The following is a 16,326-nucleotide window of genomic DNA, read 5'->3' as shown; positions in this document are numbered from 1 at the left end:
GCGTGAGTTTATACCATCCATATTAACTGTGAACAGCTGCTCATACCAGACCAAATTAGTACAACAGCCTTTTGCCATTGATGGTAGTGACTAAGGGCAGCTTCATCTTAATGACATGTAACACAGTCTGAGGCAATGAGTGTGCAGATGGTTACTTTAAGTTGGGAAGCCTAAGTTGTTCTCACAGCATCTACATGAAGCATGATCAACATTACTGACAAATCTCTGAATCCAGGAATGATATCCAGAAATCAGTACAGTAATGTACAGGAAATCCAGTTCGTGCATCATGCAGAACTATGGTTATTTCCAACTGGCTAAACCATGCTTTGCTGAACAGGACACAGTGGTGGAGTGCATATTCTGCTAAGCCACTAACTATGGGTTACAAAACAAAATGATAAGCTGTATACAACATCTAAGATAAAACCAAAAAGCCCATATGACGACTAAGCACAATGCATAAATTCAGCCAGTATGATGAAGCAGTCCTAATCTTCCAGCCTTAGCAATATCACATTCGGATTACTGAGATCAAAGCCAGTGAGTGTACTTTTGATCTGAAAGCAGGACTTTGTGACATTAACTCCTACCTTCTAGATAAAGTGGCACAAACAAAAACCAAGGGACAGCTACAGTTGATCAAATCTGGAATAAATTCTTCATTCTGCAATGGAGACCAACTTCTTAAGCAGAAGTCCCAAGATTCTTTCTAAAGTGCTGTCTTATCTATAGTGTGGTATACACATGTGTTTTTAAAGAAATGTATAGTTACAGTTAATGCAACATGAAATGTAGCCCTGTTTATCTTTTCAAAGTCTTGCCACATTGCTAGATTTCTGCATGTGGATATATTATCTCCTTAATCTATGCTTCTCTGATCTTCTACAGCAAACAGTGAGAATTCTGTGCCTTCCGTGTTTTCTGTATAACCAATTGTGTAACTTATTGCATCCAGAGGCTGACAAAATATATGAGGGCATGCTTAGCCAAGTGAAAGCTTATGTAATTGGCTAAGCATGCCCCCCTGCATTTTAAATGATTTAGTAGTCATGGAATTATAGCTAAGGTGGATTTAATGTAAGACAGTGAAGGCAAAAAAGAGTTGCTTGGTAAGTAAAGGTAAAGGTTTTCCTTGACATTAAGTCCAGTCATGTCCAACTCTAGAGGGCGGTGCTCATCTCCGTTTCAAAGCCGAAGAGCCGGCGTTTGTCTGTAGACACCTCCGTGGTCATGTGGCCGGCATGATTAAACAGAACGCTGTTACCTGCCCGCCAAAGCGGTACCTATTGATCTACTCACATTGGCATGTTTTCGAACTGCTAGGTTGGCAGGAGCTGGGACTAGCAACGGGAGCTCACCCCGTCACGCGGATTCGAACTGCCGACCTTCCGATCAGCAAGCTCAGCAGCTCAGTGGTTTAACCCACAGAGCCATCGCGACCCTTGGTAAGTAGGCAGCCATATAAATTGAAGAGATGAAATAAATAATTTGAGAATGTAATGTTTCATTATCAAGTAACTCTGGGATATCCTAATGGTCTTCCAAGTTTTAAGCAAGTCCATTTTTGTTTTCTTGTTCCTTTGAGTCAGTTTTGACTCCTGGTGACTGTCTGGACAAGTTCTTGCAATTTTCTTGGCAGAATTTGGGGAAGTGACTTGCCCTTGCCTTCTTCCTAGGACTGAGAGAGTGTAACTGGCCCAAAGTCACCCAGCTGACTTCATTCCTAAGGCAAGGCTAGAACTCACAGTCTCCCAATTTCTAGCCTGGTGCCTTTAATCACTATACCAAACTGGCTCCAATTATCTTTAGCTTTTTGAAATTAATCTGCAGTAAAGGAGAAAGGGGAGATGGGGAAAAGAGAAATTGTTTGCAGAGCAGATATCACTTCCTCTTGACATCTAGCTTTCCCAATTTCCACTGCAGAGAAGGTATTTGCATCATACTTTTAAAATAACACAAATAAGTATCTCTGAATAAGTTTAGCCTGATTACACCAGCATAGTGAAGAAAATGAATTCTGTCTCTTTCAAAACATTTTCTGCTGAAAACCCGTAATGCTGAAATCAATTTATTAGTATGTGAAGAATGTCCCATTTCCTTTTCCAAGAGTGATAAGGAAGTCTCTTCCGTTCTATAAATGCACGCTGACCCTGTAGGAGTGAAATGATTCAAAATTTGGGGTAGCTTTCACTTCCTTTCTTAACATCATACTTTGCGTCATAGCAAATTCATGTCCTCCTGCCCACCTAAACAATATACTCTCCCCACAGCATTGAAATTACTAATTTTAGCACATGGATGATATAGAGAACCTGAAGCAGTGAACCAGCAGCTGTTTTCTTCATGTAGCAGATAAGGGGGAATAGTACACCAAGGAACTATAGATCTGCATGTCTTCAATAAAACTCCAGATGATTTGCTTTAAACTGCAACACATTTTAAGGAAGGGAGTGGGTGGGAATCAGAACAGGACACACGGTCCTGAAAATAATTTACATATGGTTACTGTATTGACTCTCATGGGTCACATTTAAGCCTGGACTAGGGGCTTTTTCACTGTACACTCCTGGCTTCTCTGTAATAATCTGCACATATACGCACTTGTGTTCCTCCTCTACTATTATTACAAGACATTGGTTTTTGTTGTCATCACACAAAGCTCTGTGGTTTTAAAATAAATGGGAGATCCTAAGTCAGTTCCAATGTCAGGATCAACTTTATAAGGCACCCATGAAGATCCATGTCCTGGCAAAGGGACTTCTTCCTAGTTTTTTACAATGGGACTTCAGCTCAGCCACCTTTTCCAATTTTCTCTCCTACCCTTTTCCTCTCTGGTTTTGTTTTTTTTTTTTTTTTGGGGGGGGGCTGTGATAAGGAAGGTGTCAGGAAAAGTTCCTTACCTACTTTACACCAACCTTCCCTGACCCAGATGCCCTCCAGGTGTGTCGATCTCCATTCCCAAAGCTGTCAGCATACTAAGGACTCATAGGACAGAAAGACCACACATCTGGATGGTTCCCAGGTTGGGGAAGACTACTTTATGTGCAATCTTATGTGGCAGCAGCAGTTCTTCTATCCCAGGCTCTCTGAACCCAATAGGTTCAGATAAAGACAGCCTGAAGGCAGACAAGTAAACTATGGCTACTGCTCCTCCTTCACCCTATCCGGTTGAACCAAAGAGAAGCAAGCAGAAAGACTAAAATGGACCCTGGCTGAGCTGCAACAAAGACATTGGCACAGGAGGATCGGGCCCCACTATACTGTTGAATGATGCCAAAATGACACACATGCAATGACATTTGCAATAACACACTTGCATCATAGTGGGTCATCATTTGTGCCCCTCACAGGATGTCCATGGGGTTTCAGGTAACCTATTTGCCTACCAGCTGAGTATGAACACTGGAAGAATCCACAGTAGATTTACCACCCGGGAGCTATAAAACTAAGCAGTTAAGGGCTGGGTTCACAATACTGCACCAGTGGTTTTTAAAGCATTGTTTCTTGAACAAGCCATAGTAGATGCTCACACATCCACTAAGCCAAGAGCTGAACAAATTATGAGCTCATAATAATTATTTTTATGTTCTAAAAGTAAATTTCCAGAATTCCTAATCTAAAGAACTCAAATGTGTGTATGTTATCCCAAAGTATAGCTCATCAGTAAAGCTGTAGATTTACAACTATAGAACTTCTTCTTTATTAATTGAGAGGAAGCAAAATCAGGCCTCTATGACATTCAATGAGGTTTTAGTTTTTGTAAAACGTATAAAATATACATTCTTGTAAAATGCATCAAATGTATAAACCCCAGTTCCCACTTTCATGCTGTAGGTGCACAACTGCACATGGAATCTGCAGCCACAGGTCAAGGAACTATGGAGAAATTGAGATTGGTATAATTCCTCTTTAGAGTAAGCAGGACTATGTCTAATACTACTATCACGCTTGCTCAGGCCAGGGGTGTACAATGTAGCATAGTTTAGGAATAAAGAGCAGAACTGGTACTCATAACTGAGACAAATATATAAGGAAGGAAAATCTTAATACATGAGGAAAAAAATCAGAAAAGGAATGTAGGCATATGAATATGGTGACTACTGATCACGTAAGATGAATGCACTTAAAATAAGCTCTCACTCATGTATTACCTTCTGCCACTAATCCAAAATTTTGGCAGTTCATACAAATGATTTATTTACCTGAGCAGCATAACAGAGAAGAGAGCATCATAACTGAGAAGAAAGAAAAGACACATAGTGTTAGAGATCATCTTTCATGAGCAATATGCATTACCCTGTGCCAAGAATTAATCAGCCCTGAGCAAGTTGGCATCAAGAGTATACCTGATCAATCTTTTAGTTTAGACTTTGCCTAAGAGGAATATATCAGAATACATCACAAGTTTGGAAGGTTAATCAGAAATGCTAGTTTATCTACGTGGGAACAAATCTTAACATACTGTAATAGGTCTATATGAATTAATTAGTGCAACCAAAACTTGACAAACATTGTATTCCAAGCTGAGGCTGCAGCAGTTCCTCACCTTCCTGCTTTGCAAAGAGATGAAATGGTGCCAATGTAAGACAAACTATCCAAATAAAACTCCATGTCATGCTGTCACAGAACTTTCCCATGCCATGTTGCAACTTATTTTTAGGATGTGGTTGTCTCCTATATTTCCCGTTTGGTACTTAATAAAAATGGAACCAGAAGGTTTTGGAACCAGAAGCTTCCGCAGAGTTAGAGTCATATACATTGCCCCAGATGGCTAAGGAACCAAGAAACAAATCAAGATCAACAATCTAGCTCTGTTTTATTACACTGGCATTTCTCTCTCTCCATTTCTGATAACATCTTCCTCTGCATAAAAACTATGATGCTGAAGTGGCCACATGAATTTCATTCTGATTTCACTCATCTAATTAACTGTTAATGAAGTTGACTCCTTTCTGAGGCATCACCAGAAGATTTGTACTGTTACAAATTCAGCTGAGCTATGCTTTATAGTACCAGCAATTTCTCAGACACTCTCAAAATATATGCTGGCTATCGGAAACAGTTGTAATACATCATCTAACCTTGGATGAATGGTGCAGCTGTGGCATAAGCCTTGGATTAGACTGATTATCCCTACAATTGGCAATTTTAAGAAATAAAATGACATTAGAGCAAATATAGTATTTCTATCTATAGTGGTTCAGTGTTCTAATTATGCATCTGGGTGTGCCACTAACTCTGCAATCAACAAGACTTACCAGGATTAATACCCCATATAAACTGGTTCTCCCTTTTCAAAAGGATGGTGCAATGCATAGTCCCCCATGAGGCGGAGATGGGCGGTGAATAAATTTATAAATAAATAAATAAATATTAAAAGGAATAAGGAAACTCATACACATCCTCGATGACAAATATTAAGCAACCCAGTGCCACGCATTTCCCTAGACATCTTCTCCAACTTTGCTATTTTATATAAGTAGACCTACAATTGGACCTTGCATATCCTACTAAATACCATCATGGAAGAAAATCAAGATATAAATGCACTTCACATATTATAAACTGGTTACGTGGACACAAAATCCTAGTCACCAGTATACATTTTTTTCTGGATAAATGTACACTGGACTACAGCCTCTCATTCCCAAGGCACCAAACTGAGACTGATACGATTCTGTTGTATTTACACTGAAGAATCAATTAACAGAGACAACCATAAGTTTTGGCCCAGGAAAACCACAACCTATGACTTCAGGGAGAAAGAGGACAGAGAGATGCTCATTCTTGTCAATGAAAGTTCCTATGCTGCTACTCAGGGGAAGTAAGGGAGGACAATCTTGCATATTTTTCAAAAAATAAGGATCCCTCAGCATTGGAATATCTGAAACAAGCATCTGTTATTTTTATGATACGTGAACAAAGTTTCTAGAAACTCTATGTACCTCCCAAACTCTTGCAATATATCTCTTCATGCTAAGCCACTTGCAGATATTGAACTTTAGTTTTCCCCAGTGCATGGCTAGAACAGAAAAGAACAGGATTCTGGCATGATGTGCAATGGCTTTCCAATCTGGAGCTTTGATTACTTTGGTGTTGTGTCCAGGCAATCTGCGACTCCAGAGCTTGTGAATACCAGCACAGGGAAGAGCTAAGCTAACGTGAAGGGAAATGCCTTAGAAGCCTTGCCATGCCCTCTGACTTCAGAAAGTAGGAGGAAAAAGAGAGATGCCCATCCTTGTAAATCCAAGTTGGCAAAGGAGAGTCCAAATTAGCATTCCTCAATTCAGGGATTTACAAATGTGCTGAACTCCCACTCCCACCATCTCCAACTAGTATTTTCATTACGTTTATTAGTTGGGAATGATAAGCCCTAGAGTCTAACACTAAAGGTCCTGGATTGAGAATAATAGTTCAACAGCCCAGAGTCCCCCAAAGGGAGGAGATGGCAGGGACAAATCAGATAAATAAATAATCTGAATAGGCAATAGCTTTGTTTTCATTATAACAAGATACTACCACATGTAGGCAATAGGTGGGCTGAAGTGTGGCAGACTTAATACTTGGCAAACAGCCCAGTTCTCAGTCCTGAGACAAGTTCTAAGCAATAAGCTCATGCTTCAGAGATTAATAGGCTGCAAGTAGGAGAGCGCAAGAGAAGGGGTTTTTATTTCTAGTTTAATCCCCCATTAGCTACTTTTATTTACTTATTTGGTTAATATTGCTGTTCCATTTCCAAAGCCTGATAGGATTAGGAAGGCCACTTCTGAAAAAAAATGGGGAAAATATTCTTGCACTTCAAATATAGCAGCCAAAAGGCACTGCAGGAAATTGTGGAAACAAGATTAATTTTCTCCAGTAATGTGTGCTGTTGTTCCTCAAATTCCTATCAAGCTGTTTTGAGAATATCTTTACATTGCATGTTGGGAAACAGCAACATATTTTTATGGCCAGCCAACTGTTCAGCTTTACATGTACAGTTGAGCTGGCATGACTAGATTCTTACAACCTAACCTGTATTCTTACCTTTTTAAAATCAGTCCCCCTCCAACATGAGTACATCTAAGGAATAATTTCTTGCAGATTAACACACTAAAGAAATGCACCACAGCTAGGGCTACCAGATGCATCGACATGAAACTATAGTACATATCCATATATCATACCATCAGGCTAAGCTTCCACTTTTATAATCAACACCAATAACCAATAGTTAATGACAGACTCTCTGCTAGAAATTGCAGGGAAGGGAGGGAGGGATAATAGTGACATAGTAACAGATGATAGATGCTAGGGAAGAAGAGATGGCAGAGACATCCTATGAGCTATTCTAACAATCAGGGCTAATCTGCATGGAAAAAATCTACAGTTCCCCCCAAAACAATCTGCAGCATCCCTTACTGGCTAGGGCTGCTGGGGGTCATAGTTTGTAAACATCTGTAGGACTGAGTTACTTCTGGACTAGATATTAAGATTATAAAAACAATCTCATGCATGTTGTCCAATACTTCAAGTTTGGCATTCAGTCTGCTCTTATATTGAGCAATAGTACAAGCACAACATGAAAGCTGGCTACAGAGTTCTGAATCAGAATATAACCTAAGTGAGTAGTCAGTGCTAGACAAAATCGTGCACTTCTAGGTTAAGAAAAGAATAACATAATGCAGTTCTGATTTTATCTAAATGGAAAATAATACGCCCTGAACACTGCTGAATTGCCGAAGGGATGTGAGGTGGTGGCCAACCACCTCAGTTTTTCCAGCTTCCCTTGCTTCTGCTCCCATCCTCCAGTGCAACTGTAACAAAAGGAATGGTGGATCTCCTGGGCTCCCAAGACAAAGGTCAAATCCTACTCACACCTGCCCACTGAACTTCTAAGTAAAAGAGCTCCAGTTGTGGCCAAAAGCCATGCTTCAATGGAGATGCAGCTGTTTCCATACTTCAATAATCCCCCATTGTGTAGATGAAATAAAAAAAAAATCTGCTCCACTCTTCTGAGAACAGAGCATACCGCACTTGCAGCACAAAACCTGGCAGGGGGTGGGCCAAAGTCTGTGACCCAGTACACCTTCCGCTTTGCTTCCAGGACAAAAGCAACAGAATACTGAGAGCTTCCAGTCAATGCTGTGCAACCACCCAACTGCTTTGCACTTTTATCACTCCACTCCATTATGGAGCTTGTCACTGCTAGGATTTTACTTTCTGTTCCTTGGAGCCAGAGAGAAGCCTACTAATTTGTACTTAAGCAAATGCATAGTTAAAATCCTCCAAATACTATGCCCCCATCCAAACAAGTTTTGCAACAATGAAACAGAAGTAAAAAAAAAAAAGTAGAATCAGAAGCTATGACCTATCCCCTGACTTCCTGAATGAGGCCCAGCTATACAATTTTGAAATGTAAAATGTTAGTTGTAGCACTGGGAATGAGAGAGCCCTATCAATGCCCCCTCTCTGAATTTCTTTGTACCTTCATGGAATAGGAATGAATCAGTTATCCTCACATGTTTCTGCTGGTTATCTGGGAGGGAGAGAAAATGCTAAAGGACCAGGCCATTTATCTGCCCAGGACAGAATTGGATTTCTTGACCTTTTCTAATTCCCAGCTGCTACCACTCAATAGGGTTGATTCACCCATTGTGCTGAACAAATATATGATTTGTTCAACTAAATGTGATGTTTGGTTTGTAAACCTTAGTTTAGGGCTTCATGGGTAATCCCAATCAGTTGTAGATTATTCAATAAACCATAGATAGATAGATAGATAGATAGATAGATAGATAGATAGATAGATAGATAGATAGATAGATATTATGAAGGTATTACAAAGATGTTCCCTAGTCTGGCAATGAACCATCTGCAAGAAAACAACAAGGCTCAGAGAGCACCAAGGACTCCACAGATAGGTATTATTCATTATGGTCATTGATCATTGCAAAGTAGATTAGGTAGACAATAGAACAATAGGATCCATCTACTTAGCTCTGAGTAGCTTTGCTAAATTTTAGAGACAATAAAACAAAACTTTGTGACATTTATGGAAAGGGATCTATTTCTGTTGGAGAATAAATGAAATAAAACAAATCTGAGGCCCCTGAAAATTCTGTTACTAAAGAGGTTATGAGGCAGAAGCAGATAACCCTGTAAAACTGACAATATACAAGAGCTGTGGTTCCAATTCTCCAGCACTACAAGGGCAAAGTTTAGTTGCATATGACATTTTCTTAAACTTCCTCTCTATGATGGTTGTGGGGTGAGTGTTCAAGTAGCCACAGGATAAGGCCCTTTTGAATCCTGGAACTATAATTGGATGTAAATATCGTGTTGGTCTAATCTATATAGATGATTTGCAAAAACATATCCAGGGAGGGATGCCTGTTCAATTTGACCTCCCATATTTTGTACCTGTTGTCTGAGAGAGTGGTGTTTGTGAGGGAGTAAGAAAGTCAAGATGGTGGTTATGTGAGGAAACTGTTAATATGTTTTCTACTACAGATTAAGGTTACTATGGTAACTAATCATTTTGGTGGATTAAGAGGTTGAATTTAATTGTCCCCTTTTCAGTTGTTAATTTTTGCACCTGGGGGGAAGAACTTGACTGGACTTGTTTTAGTTTCAGTTTCCCTTCTGTGTAGGCATGTAGAGAGTTAAGCAGCTCTCACTGAGAGCCTGTAAATATGTTTGCATTCTGTAAATAAAATTATTTTTATAGAAATGCCTGGTGTGTGACTTTTCTGATCTCTCCTGGGCCAAAGGCTTTCCTAGCAATCTGCTAACAGAAACCTCACCCCTTTTGTACATGTGTTGCAAACACGCAGGCTTTCAACCATACAGCCATGACCATCATCTTGACCCTTCTCTACCCCGCTCACCTGCATATGCCCCCTCTTCCACATAAGCCTTGGTATTCTTAAAAGCTAGAGAAACCAATGTAATTCAATTTCTGAGAGAGTGAAGAGTGACTGTGTTGATTAATATTAGAGACCAGACTCATGTAGCAAAAACATAACCTTAACCAATAAGCAAATATATTTTACCAAGACTGATCTCTACCTTAGTGATGCTAGCTTCCTGATGGAGTGCTATTTTTGGTATATAGTAGGAAAATATTATGCAGAAACATGGATCACATGCCCCCTAAAGTGGCTGTGTTGATGTATGAACCCCATATGGTATGAGCTTTAGCTGTGAATAATTTTAATAAGCCATGGTTAAAACATACCTTAGCAGAATGTGTTTTCCTGGTCCAAGTTTGGATCTGATTATCTGCTGTTCGGAGATCTCTTGGTTCTATCAGTGTAGGCATGTGAGATATGTGGCCTGAAGTCCAACTGTCCCAAGGAGAATCCACAATCTTGGTGCTCACTAGGTGTGACTATGGTTGCTGTGATTTCTGGGAGATGATTTCAACTCCTAGTCTAGGTTGAGAATTCCAGCACCAAAGGGCACAGCTGAATGATGCCCAAGTTAGTGTAGTCTGCCCTATCGCCCACTAGCTTGTTCCCCAGGTCTGCCCTTTTCTAGATTTTGCCCTTGTCCTTGGATCCACCCTGTTTTTATCTGTAGGCCTAGAAAAAAGATAGCCTCTTATTGCTTATCAGCAGTTTTTTGAATGTGAGGTTTTCCTGCCTTTCCATTGATGGCAGGGCATGTGGTTTTAAATACTCGTAGTGTAGCATGGAGAGAACATTTTTTAACAAGGAAAGATCATTTCTAGAAAGAAATAAGCCTGCCACCCTTAGTTTGTCAATCCTCCTCAAAAAAATCTCCATATACTTTAACAAGGCTATGCAATAGTCTCAACTAACCTCAAAAAAGCTGCTTTAAAATCTCATTGCCCTGTACCAGTGTTTCAAGGGAAAGTCACCGCTGCGGACAGAAGGCCTACTTTCCCTCCTCATCAAGAGACTTCTGTTTTTAAAAACTCACTTGACAAGCTGCGGCAAGGCTTTAAAATACCTTCTACAAACCCTGATAGAGGCCCTTTTTAAACCACAAAATAAGGCAGGGTTTAAAAAAAAAATGAGAGGAAGTAGCAAAAGTTTAAGACAATAAATGTAGTGGAGTGGCTCCAGGTAAACCTGACAGGACAATTTGCCTGCAGTAGGTAGTTGCAATCAGCTCCACCTTCTCTTGGAATGCACCCCTCCCCCCAAAATGTTTCCATGGGCTGAAATACATTTCCAATTCCTTGTATACTATAATATACTAAACATGGAATTGTGTGCAACATTTCTATTACTATAGAGATGTCTGCTGGAAATTTGACCAGTATGATCAGATTTATTCTCATTACAACTATGGCCCTGATTCTAAATAACTTCATTGGCTGCATGTTTGCTTTGTAGTCCAATTTAAAATGGTAGTAAAGCGGACCAGCCTGCCTTTAGCTACAAGAGAGAAGGACTTACTTTTTCTAGCAGTGTCTCCTGAAAGACAATCATCTAGCACCTCTGTTGCACTTCTTTTAGTACTAGATACAAATATTTTTATTGACTTAAGGCACTTTCAATTCTCTATTTAAGCCTTGGCTTACACAGTGCTTTTAACTGGTGTCTTTTCTCTTTTTATTACTATTGCATATGCTGCATTATTAATATTGTTATATATCGCATACTACATCATTATTAAGCAGAAGGGCCAAGGAAATGAAAGGTGTTATATACATTACTTACATTATGAATGGGGAACCTATGCCTACTGAATGCCAAACTGGAGCCACCTCAGCTACCAAGGTCAATATAGAGGGATGCTGGTAGTTGTAGTTTAGGAATGCCTGGAGGATCACCAGTTATCCAGTCCTGGTTTACATAAACCAGTAAGTAAAAGGACCTGCTTAAGAGCAGTTTTCCATGTTCTCAATGGAGGCCTCCCTTATCATCTGCTACTTCAGTGTTCACTGGCAATGACAAGGTCTGAAGGCTGGACCGTCATGTGAAGGGCTGCACCCAAAGTTGCAGCATCAGAAATGGTACTGCCAATGCTATCTTTTTCCATTCAGCTCTATGGCCTCAAGCCTTTCTTTCAAAACTGAGGTTTTCAAGATACAAAATACTATATCCTCAGCAGGAACAGCAGAGGCCCTGGAATTTGTATAACTGGCTTTTTACAATCAAAGGGGGGAGATATGTTTTTTCCCCTTCCTTCTGGGGTTTTGATTCTCAAGTTAACACAACAATGTGAAAGGAACAGTGCAGAAAATACCGGGCAGACATGACACGGCTCCCTGCAGACAGTAAACAAAAGAGGCCATTTCTGGGACTGGGACACATTTAAGGTATTTTCGAACCTCCGGGTATCAAAAAGAGAAAGGAAGCGTTTACGTGGCTCCACGAGTCCTAATAACACAGCAGAACGCTGGACTGAAGCCAGAACATAACCAGATTTTAAGTTCTGACAAGCATCCAACATTACCTCCAAAGCACTCAGAAAGACAGACAGACACAAACTTTCTAGAGGCCTTCCTGATTCTCTGCCTTGGAAAATAGGAAAATAGAAGCCATTGGGCAGAACAGGGAAAAATACACACACGCACAGACACATATGAACACACACCCTTGAGCCTTGAATTTTCAGAATGGGTGGGCACACAACTGGTGCCAAGCAAAGCAAATGGGAAGGGGAAGGGAGGAGGAAGGGGCCTTCCAGCCTCATTTTGGTCTGGACCACAACAAATTACAAGGCACTGCCTGGCAGCTATAGTTTTGGGGGGCTTTTGGGGGGAGGAGGTCCCTCTCCTCACAAACATCCTGAAACAGACACTAGGGTCACACTCCCAGGAAGTTCATTCACAGCACACACTCTTGCAAAGCCATACATTTACCAGGTGAGACACATGGACGTGTTTCTCCGGCCAAGTGTACCTCATTTTCCTATCTGTAAAATAGGGCACGCACTGCCTTTGACCAAGGAATACCAAAGGGAAAAAGTTAGGAAACAGGACTTTCCTGCTTAACAAATTGCTTTTTTTTTTAGTTGTAACCCTGGGAAAGTGGAAGCCAGCGCCAGGCCCAAGTCTGCCAGTGTGAGCAGGACCCGAAAAGGAAAAAAAAAAAAAACGTGTCTCACTTGAGACACCTTTAAATTAAAACTCCATTTAAGAAAGGAAGCATTACCTGGCCAAAATAGAACCAGGCAACTCACCCGCCTTTATGCTCACAAACCCACATCTACGTCTGTTCGCCCCTTTCTGCCGCAATCCCAACATAGACTGACCACATCCCGCCGGGGGATCGGCCCCTTGATCCGACCCCCATCCACACGAATACCATCAGCCTCTGCTCAGGGTGTTTCCCGCTGGCTTGTAGCCACCACGGGTGAGGGGATGTTGTCTTGGATCTGGCAACACACAGGGAAACGAGCGGAACACGGCGCCCTACGGGCAGCGGGAGGGGGATCTGGGCTCGATCCCGCTTCCTCCTCTTCCTTCTCCCTCCCTCCGCGATCTACCTACCCTCGAAGTCGGAGATGATCCCTTCCAGGTGCGCGTTGACCGCCGGATCGGACATTGCCCCGCTCAGCTGTCGCTGTGCGCTTGGAAACGCCGCCCTCTCCCCTGAGGTTCTCGGCAAGGCCGGAGCGCGGCGCGGAGGGCAGGGCGCCCTCGGAAGGCCCCCTAACAGCGAGAGGGGAGGGCGAGAGTTGGCCGCGAGGCGCTCGCAGGCAAGAGCCCCCCGCCCCGTGGGTCCGTCCCGCTGAAGAGACTCGAATGAATGGAGGAAGGAAGGGGAGTCACGGCCCTCCCCGCCCCTCCGCAGTTGGCAGCCCCGCTTGCGCACAGGCTGCGGCACACGCCTGTCAAGCCGAGCCGCAGCAGGGCAACGCCGACCAGAGGCTGGGCAGAAGGCGGCTCGCCTGCCCGCTTTCGACAGTCTTTGGCCCGGAGGGAGCGAGGGAGAGAGCTCGCTCAGTCCTAAGTATTGCCGGTCGCTCGGGTCCGTAAAACAATCAGCCCGGGGGAGGGGACTTGCGTCCTGCCTCCAAAGAGCCGATGGCCCCACGGAACAAATCAGGTCACTCCAACCGTCCGCGCTGGAAGAGTTTCTGAGAATACGCCGACTACCCTGCCCTCTTGAATATACCCACATAACCGAAGAGAGATCGTATGTTGGGGAATAGTACGATTACAGTAAAGTATTCCAAAACCCATTCATTCCTTTCTCTATTTTACCTCCACCATAAGTAAATTTGACACCTATTGTACAGCTAAAATGTTCAGGCAAAGTGTTAGCAAAAGGGAGCGTTTGTAACTAATCTTCGCTTAGCCCCAGGGCCAAATTCGACACTCGGCCCACCAACAGAGCAGCACCGTTTTGTTCCTTAAGCAAGCCATCAGTCTTCTTTTCATCTCACCCTCCCTTCCAGGAAATCAAAGTACCATTACCGGGAGCAATCCGTTGTCACCATTAAAACAATCCTGGGAGGGAGGCTGAAGAACTAGAAAGTCTGGAGAAGCAAAAAAAAAAAAAAAAAGGGGGGGGGTAACTCTGAGTCAACAGTCCTTGAAGGCTGGGCAAGGAATAATTTAAAGAATGGAGTGCTGCTATAGAAAGACAATCTGGGCTAGTGACCAGAAGTGACTGCAGCAGTCTGTCACCCACTCCCCCCAACATACAAACACATACATTCAGGTGCCCTGGTCTACCCTTTCCAGACAGAATGGCTATGCCAAAGGGTAGAAGAGCTATCGGAATAGTGCCCTCAGAAGGATAAGTAAGGATCCAGGAAATGGGGCTTTACAACACTCTTTCTCAATTTGGTGACCCTCCCAGATGTGTTGGACTAAGACCTCTGGCCAGGGATGATGAAGCTTGTAGTCCAACACATCTGTAGGGTGACAGCTATGGGAAAGCTGCTTTATAGCACAGCCACTCTGTTCTTATCATTCCTCTTCTGCCTTATGCATTTCCTGGGCATCTTTTTAATTTAGAAGAAAGATCTCTGCTTCCTATGGCAAATGTAGAATTGCTGTTGAGTCAGGCTCAGCTCCTGGTGACTTCATGGACACATCCGTGCTGTTTTCTTGATAGTACTGCAGAAGTAAAAGGTAAAGGTTTCCCTTGACATGAAGTCCAGTCGTGTCCGACTCTAGGGGGCGGTGCTCATCTCTGTTTCAAAGCCGAAAAGCCAGCGTTTGTCCGTAGACACTTCCATGGTCATGTGGCCGGCATGACTGAATGGAATGCTGTTACCTGCCCGCCGAAACGGTACCTATTAATCTACTCACATTTGCATGTTTTCGAACTGCTAGGTTGGCAGGAGCTGGGACTAGCAACGGGAGCTCACCCCGTCACGCGGATTCGAACCGCTGACCATCCGATCAGCAAGCTCAGCAGCTCAGCGGTTTAACCCGCAGCGGCACCGCATCCCTACTGCAGAAGTACCTGTAGCTTTATTCTTCATTCATACCTTTAGCTCAAGTACCCCCACCTTCAACCACCAGCTTGCTATTTTTGCCTTCATGTTTAAGAATGCCATTTCTTTATCACCACCATTACCAGTTAATGAAAGGAGTAATAGAAGTAGTAACCTATTTCTGAACAGTTTTAAAAGGATGTCACATGAATGTAAGATGTTGATAAAAGACAAACCTTTTCAAGTGTTTAGAGTGACTGGACTACAGCTGCGGAAATTCAGCTGCAAATCTGCCTTCAGCCATTAAATCCACAGGATCACACGTTCTCTCATCCTAACCTATTTCAAAGATGGTGGTACATTGCCTTGAGCGCCCCAGAGGAAATGTGGCTGTACATGTAATAAATATATAAAGGGAAGTTAAATCTTTATGGGCATAAAGAGCCACTGTGCATGCTCTTTTAAATAGAAAAATAGGATGAAATATTTTAAATAAATAGTTACAGAATTGAAACAGATACTTAGGTTGCTTTTCACCATGTGCTCTAACAATCTGTGGCAGCTTCTGCTGACAGGGTGATGAGTTTCTGTTACATGCTTACCCATGTTTCCAACATACTAAGAACATCTGTTCATTATTTATAAATTACATGTAAATGTTAACTGAATGTGTGTCTGAGCTCTCTATAGTGACACAATCTTTCCAGCACTGGTGAAACTTTCCATGTTTAACAGTCTGTTTTTATTAACAGCATGACACAGAGGATATTTTAGATGAGACAAAATTGTTTCTTTAAAAGAAAAGCTATCAGAATAGTGCCCTCAGCAGGATACTGTTTAATCTAAGTTAGGAAAAAAATGTGTCTGCCATACTTTATAAGATCAAAAAGAGCAATAAGGGAACTTTGCCTGCCTTGAATGCTTCAAGCTGTTTCCAAGCTTAATTTTGGGACAGCTGAACTGCAACATTTT

At 42.1% G+C, this 16,326-nt stretch overlaps 1 protein-coding gene across 3 annotated transcripts in view; it reads right to left on the bottom strand.

Moving 5' to 3' along the window:
- The window catches only part of SEPTIN9 (septin 9), a 238,326-nt gene that overhangs the window by 113,918 nt on the left and 108,082 nt on the right, over positions 1-16,326 (bottom strand). The window contains exon 1 of one of the 3 annotated variants that reach the window (XM_063292842.1): positions 13,454-13,965. The exons of the other annotated variants lie outside the window; for them this stretch is intronic. Within the exon in view, the coding sequence (XP_063148912.1) occupies positions 13,454-13,508 (55 nt within the window). The 5' untranslated portion in view covers positions 13,509-13,965. Of the gene's footprint in view, positions 1-13,453; positions 13,966-16,326 lie in introns of those variants that run through there. 3 annotated transcript variants of the gene reach the window in all.

The sequence above is a fragment of the Candoia aspera genome, chromosome 2 (assembly GCF_035149785.1).
Source record: "Candoia aspera isolate rCanAsp1 chromosome 2, rCanAsp1.hap2, whole genome shotgun sequence".
Classification (NCBI taxonomy): domain Eukaryota; kingdom Metazoa; phylum Chordata; class Lepidosauria; order Squamata; family Boidae; genus Candoia; species Candoia aspera.
The sequence above is the reverse complement of the archived record's forward strand: the minus strand, read 5'-3'. Positions and strand labels throughout refer to the sequence as shown.